At 42.6% G+C, this 6,357-nt stretch overlaps 1 protein-coding gene across 2 annotated transcripts; it reads left to right on the plus strand.

Moving 5' to 3' along the window:
* Positions 1-17: 17 nt before the first annotated feature.
* Positions 18-4,836, plus strand: RPA3 (replication protein A3). Of its 2 annotated transcripts, none has more exons than XM_075143701.1 (4): positions 18-153; positions 453-527; positions 2,708-2,816; positions 3,311-3,866. In XM_075143701.1, the coding sequence occupies exons 1-4, from the start codon at positions 55-57 to the stop codon at positions 3,391-3,393; spliced, it is 366 nt and encodes a 121-aa protein (XP_074999802.1). In that variant the 5' UTR covers positions 18-54; the 3' UTR covers positions 3,394-3,866. The 2 variants fall into 2 exon arrangements, with proteins under 2 accessions (XP_074999802.1, XP_074999803.1); XM_075143702.1 differs by lacking the exon at positions 3,311-3,866 and adding an exon at positions 4,510-4,836 and having other exon boundaries at positions 19-153.
* The last annotated feature ends 1,521 nt before the right edge of the window (positions 4,837-6,357 follow it).

Consider the following 6,357-nt stretch of genomic DNA (forward strand, 5'->3'; position numbering starts at 1 on the left):
CTCCTCCCCCCCCCCGCCCCAACCCCGTTGCCAAGGGCGGGAAATCGCGCCGACATGGGGGACGTCCATGAGCTGCCGCGGCCGCGCGTCGCCACCGGCCACCTGGCGCAGCACATCGGGCAGCCCGTCTGCTTCGTGGGCCGCGTCGAGAAGGTCCGTGATCTGCTCGGGGCCTCGGAGAGGGTGGGGGGGTGGTAGCTGCCCTGTCGCCCTGGGTAGGGCCCTGTGGGGGGCGGCCCAGCGTGGGGAGGCTGTCGCCTTGCCTGGCGCAGCTTGTCGCGGCCTGGCCTGAGGGAGACCGGCGGCTCCAGTCAGCCCGGGGACAGGGCGGGAGGCGGCGGTAACGGTCGGATCCCGCGGAGAAAGGCCCGCTGCGCAGTTCTGGTTGAGGCGGCTAAACCTGTAACGCTTGCAGCTGCCTTTTGAGCGCAGAGGCCTAATGTCGTTTGTAGATTCATCCTACTGGGAAGCTTTTCGTGCTCTCGGATGGAGAAGGAAAGCATACGACTGTGGAGCTGAGCGAACCTGTAAGTTAAGGAATACTTAAGTTAAGTTGGAAATACTTGATGTTGCCTCTTGTGGATACCGGAGGTTTTGTCCCTTCTGAAACCTGTGCATGCCTTGCGTGTACTGAGTTTTTAGTTAGGAAAAAAGTATATCTCTGTGTTTTCCTGAGGTTTTGTCCCTTCTGAAACCTGTGTATGCCTTGCATGTATTGAGTTTTTAGTCCAGAAAGAAAACCTAATCCCTGCTTTCTCCCTTTTACGCCTATGTTTCATTGCCACTGCTTCTTATGTCTTCCAGCTAATTTGCAGTCTTCATATTCATGAACTGCCTTGGTCTTCATGAATTTTCAGCTGGTGTTAAGAGAGAGAACTCATTCCTTGTCAGACACATCCCTGTCTGGCTACTTTGTCTTACTCTATTCGTTCTTTACAGTCTAATATATCCCACTGCATGTATTAGCTTTATTTTAATTTCACTTTTTCCTTCCTTTTTCTTATTGCCTTTCTCTTCATATGCCTAACAGAATATTCTGTGAAGATAATCCAAAAAAACCAAGAATAGGGTATTCTCAAGAATTTGAGTTGACATTTCTATATCCTCTTAGAACACTTGTCATAGCATTCCAGTAAAATTCATAGTCAGCTTGAAGCGTTTTTTTTTAAAAGAAAAAATAATCAAGCAATTAATGCAATGGGTATAAGATATGCTTGTAACTACTGCACAAAAATACTGCTTCCTTTGTTATCACGTACCAGTAAAGGAATAACACCGTGGCATTCTCTTCTGTCTTTAAGTATTTTTTTTCCTCTAGGAAATCTTGTAATTAAAGGATTATTTTTGGTGTGATGGCAAATGCTCTAGCTTAACTGAGCATGTGTGTAGTCTTTACATCTTTTTCTCTGAGTTGTTAAACGCTGAGAAATCTCACCATTTCCCTGTGAAATAATTGCACATGGTACTTTCTGACTTTCAAGACTGGAGTCTCCCCTTGTTGATGAAAAATGCAGTTTGCTCTGGCAAAGAGTTTTGTCTTATAAATGTGAAGCTTGCTAACTTCATCTTCAAACTGCAAGAAAATGTCTTTCCTACAAGTTCTGCCTGTCTCTTAACTCTTTCTTGAGTTCATGAAAAGGTTTCCTGCCTTCGGTTGTTAAAACTTCAGATGTCAAAACTCAGCATCTGACCAACAACTCCACAACTTCCCATAACAGAGAAAATGGTCGAATTTCATAAATGCATAGCTGCAATGTTGGGCACTTCACAGCCTGTGTTCCGCTGCTGTAGGATAAACTGGTGTGTGTGTACAGAAAAAACACGCCAGGTTCATCTCTCTGGTTTGTTTAATGTCCATGGAGGAACTTCTAGATTTACTTATCAAAATGCTTTCTAGCTTTTTTCCCCTTTAATAGATTCTTTTGTTTGTGTGTGTGTAGTTCCTTCTTTCAACAGAGAAACCCAAAATCATGGAGAGGGGAAGGGAATCTATTGCTGTGTTCCAGGAGACTTACTAGAAAGTTAAAAGTAAGAGTTAGATATTGGAAGAACTGAAGTAGTACCAAACTCTTAAAATTAGTATCTTTAAAAAGAAAGAAAACACGTTCAAGCTATATGATTTTGGAGTAAGATAAAATTTTTAGCCTTTATTTTTTCCCCTGTTCAACCAAAGGCTTGTTATTGTCAATGTCTTTGTATTCTGAACACTTACTGACAGATTACTTAAGAAATAATTTCCAATTATACCTCCTGAATCTGGAATACTGGAACTGCTCTCTGGCATGCGTGATACCTCCTTAACTCTTACAGAGTTCTATAATTTACTCAGGTTTGAATGCGATGCATTAAAAAATCTGGATTCTTCTGCTCTCTATGTCCTAGATTAGTCTCCGTTCAATGATTAAATAACACGGTTTTATATACTTACAAATTCCTATCTTCCCTCTGCTGCTTCTTCATATATGTTTTTTTGTGTCGGTACTGAATTGGCTGTTAAAAAAACTGTAAATCTGTAAAGTGGCTCAAGGCTTTTGTGGTTTTTTTTTCAAGGGGGACAGGGCTGTTCAGTGGTACTGTATTGTTTGACATGGAACAGAATCTGTCATGAACAAATGGTCAGTTGTGGAGAGTTCCTAGCTTAAGTGCTGTGCAGTAGAGACAGCAGCTAATTTAGTGATATTAATTTCATATTTTGTATGTTTTCTAGCTAGATGAAGAGATCTCAGGAGTCATTGAAGTAGTGGGAAGAGTAACAAATCGGGCAACCATCATGTGCATGTCATATGTCCAGTTCAGAGAAGATAAAAGTCCGTTTGGTAAGTAAGAATACACATGACAAACTCATTTTGAGTTCTGAACTCTTCTTCAATAAGTAAGAAGGGAGAGCCTGATTATATTTTCTTATGGACAAGGTCTTTCTTCAAGCTGCCAGATATGGAGTAGAATGTAGAAAAGGAGAGTGTCATGGGAAAAATTCTGTACAAAATATACTGTTTTACTGTCAAAGTGTAGGGACTGACTCGAAGCTGGGAGCCAGTCTAGATAACTGCCATGATCTGATCATTCTCCCACTCCTGACCGTGTGGTTCTTGCCTTGCTCTGGACTTTGTGTGATTGTGCAGCTAGCAGGCCTAAAAATAACCCTCCAGAAAGCAAGCAATGAGAGTGTGGCCGCCAAAAACTGGGGAGGATAAGAGAGACTGGGTACGCTCAGCTACACCGCTTTAAAATAAGCAGTGCTTTAATGCTGTCATTTGCTTGTGGGGAATTTAGCTTATGCATCATAACCATTTTTTTTGCCCTCTTTCAGATCTGGAACTCTACAACGAAGCACTAAAAATTATTCATGAATTCCCTGAATACTTCCCATTCAGTACTGGGAGGAACAACTGAGTTTTCTTAGCATATATTTAGAGCTTCAGAGGGGACAACAGTACCGTAGCTTTCTTGCCTGACAGCATGACAACAGTTGCGTTTATTTCCACAAATATACTGAAAAGATATTGTTACATGTGCCATGTATTGCCAGTGAAGAATGTTTTCTTTGAAGATGTATTTGTTCAGCAAGAAGAATACTTCTGTAGATATCTCACTGTCTGTATATATTTAACCCTTTTGCATCCATGAGGGTGTTCTCTTGCAGGAATGGACTTGGTAGAAACTAAAGTTTTGTAGGCATCTTTTTGTTGCTGTTGGTAGAGGTTCTAAGATACTTTACAGGAAACTCATATTGAAGGTGTTTGTGGGGTTTTAATGTAAAGATTTTTTAATTTCATTTGCTTTGATACAAATTTATCGAACATGAGGGGGGTATTTCGCATCTTGAAAATGGTCTCCTCCAATAAAAAAGATCTGACTACATTTAACTATTTGTGTCAGTATTACATGTCAGAGTGCTGTTTTCAGTGGTATGTCATGACTCCTGTTCTATTTTACCTGACACAGGTAATTTTAACAAAGTGGAGTACAAGGTACTCGCCTTTTGCACTGATGTTAAACACTTGGAAGATGTCTAGTTAGGCTTGGGGATTTCAAGCGCAGCTGACTTCCATCACAACCTTCATTCTTGGTGGGAGTCTAAGCAGAAGTACCAGGATTCAGCCAGCTTGTCATGATGACTTTAACCGTATAAACTTCCACACAGTTCCCAATTTTGTTACTATCCAGGCTACTTACAGCACATAGCAGAATTCTTACATCTATTAAGGTAACACAATCAAAGTAAAATCTAACTTTGGAAATATTATCTGTGAATTAATAAATAAAACATTTGAAAGTATTTTAAATAAACCTTAGCCATGTTCATTAACCTTTCATACAAACAGGTTTCAGGTTTAATAGCTAGATTTAGCGCCTTATTAAGATTGCTAGCTTTGTGCTTATTTATAGACACCTCCGTTTTCAGTCAAGGAATTTATGTTTTAATAAGACTTGCTATTTGTTAAAGTTACTACAAACTTGGTGGATGATCAAGTTAACAGGTGATCTATTTTTTTGCCCTCTACTTAGAAGACAGACAATGACAAATCCGCTGTCACTGAGAAGGAGGAGGACTTCTGAAGTAGGAGTCAGTCTTATACAGCAAACAGGAACGCGAGGTACATGTGGCATGATACCATGGTTTGTCCTGTAGTGCTATCACCGCTATATTTTAGCACTCAGTAGAATAAAATGTCATTCTTAATAACTGCATGCATGTTTTCCTAGCATTTAAAAGTCTTTTGTACTATCCTACTTTAGAAAATTGGTATTTTGTGCGTGTACATATATTCTGTAAAATGTTGTGTACAGTTAGTTACCAAGTCTATCCAGGCCTAATAAAGTAGTCTACCACTAGATGGCCATAGCACTTTACCCCCATACAGAGACCATCCTTGGATATCTGGTCTTGTGTGTGAATGTTTGAACAGTTTCCCTTTGTCAGTCAAGACTCTTCTTGTTCATCCAGTGCCACAGCGATGATACGTGGCTAGGCAAGCAGTATACAACGAAAAGTTTCTGCTATGGACTTTTCATTCATCTGCTTCTCTATAGACTATCAAGGTTTGTGAATAAATGGCCTGCCCTGGCTATATGGCGATACTAACAAGACAGAAATGCAAGGAACTGTACAATATTCTTGATATTAAAGTAATGCTAAGTTCATATATGTGTTTACCGGGATAGCAATGTGGAAAACTGCCAGCCATTCCAGATACCCATGGGAAATGAATAACCATGGGGCCTGCTAGCCGTCCATTAGGACTGCACTAACAAGATGAAGGGGTGAGAAACTGCCAGACCTCGTAGATAATAAAATGGGAGATAGTGGCTTCGTGCGTTGCTGACCGAAGGGGAGTCACCAGGGCAGCTGTATCATAAACACCCAAGAGGGATGTCACCAACACCAGGGCCAGCAGCAGGGCCAGTAATGCAAGGTCTGAATAGGAGCTGGCTGCTTCCTTGGGAGGACATAAGGGTGGGAACCTGGGAGAGGAAAGGGGGGTATGAAGTGAGCGATGTAATCGGGGCTGGCTGGGAGAGGTTCCCATCATTTGGAGCAGGACATCAAGCCTACTGCTCCCACCACATTGTGACTGACTTCTGGGAGCTGGCACCTTTTTCCCTGCCGCGACTAAGGGAATGTTTGGAGCCCCCCTTCCTAGCATTGGCATGGGTGACGCTGTCACGTTGCCTTCTCCTCCTCTAGTATCTGGCATAGTTGGCAGGAGCGTCACCTAAGTAAGTGTAACTGGAAAAAATGAATCTGGTGTAGAAGGGGTGTCTGCCAGAGGCACAGGGAATCGCAGATTGGGCAAGTTGGAAAGGTGGAGAGGGGATTGAGCAGACCCCAAACTGGGCTTCCTTGGGTGCAGTAGAGGTTAGGCTTTAGCAGAAGCTGGTTACTAAGCACTTAAAAAAATGAGAGGCAGCTTAAGGCTGCCTGCCTTGTTGCAGGGGCTGCTAGGTGGTCCAGTCTTCATGAAATGCTGTTTTGAAGTTGGAAAACTATGTTTTGAGAAACAATCCTTAAGCCATCAGTCTGTTTTAGCTGTCCAGCAGGCTAAACTTCAAATAAAAATGACACAGATGTAATGGAGGGTCTTATTTAGGGAACCTACACACGGGATGAAGGAATCTCTGCACTTTGGGAGGGCAGTGGCACAGCTGCAGCCCTTGTGTGGAGTCACAAGAGATTGCCACTGTAACAAGGGCCATACTGCAACCCAGGAGCCCCCACTTTCTCCAGCCAAACCTCTCCTTGGAGCGTCTGATGGACATGGAAATCATCACTTGCTGGTTAAGAGTCACTCCTGCTCAGAGCCCCGTAGCAGTGGGGCAGAAGGACTCCCAGGTAAGGAAACTGGGAGCAGCCCT

Source organism: Calonectris borealis, chromosome 2 (genome assembly GCF_964195595.1).
Source record: "Calonectris borealis chromosome 2, bCalBor7.hap1.2, whole genome shotgun sequence".
Classification (NCBI taxonomy): Eukaryota; Metazoa; Chordata; class Aves; order Procellariiformes; family Procellariidae; genus Calonectris; species Calonectris borealis.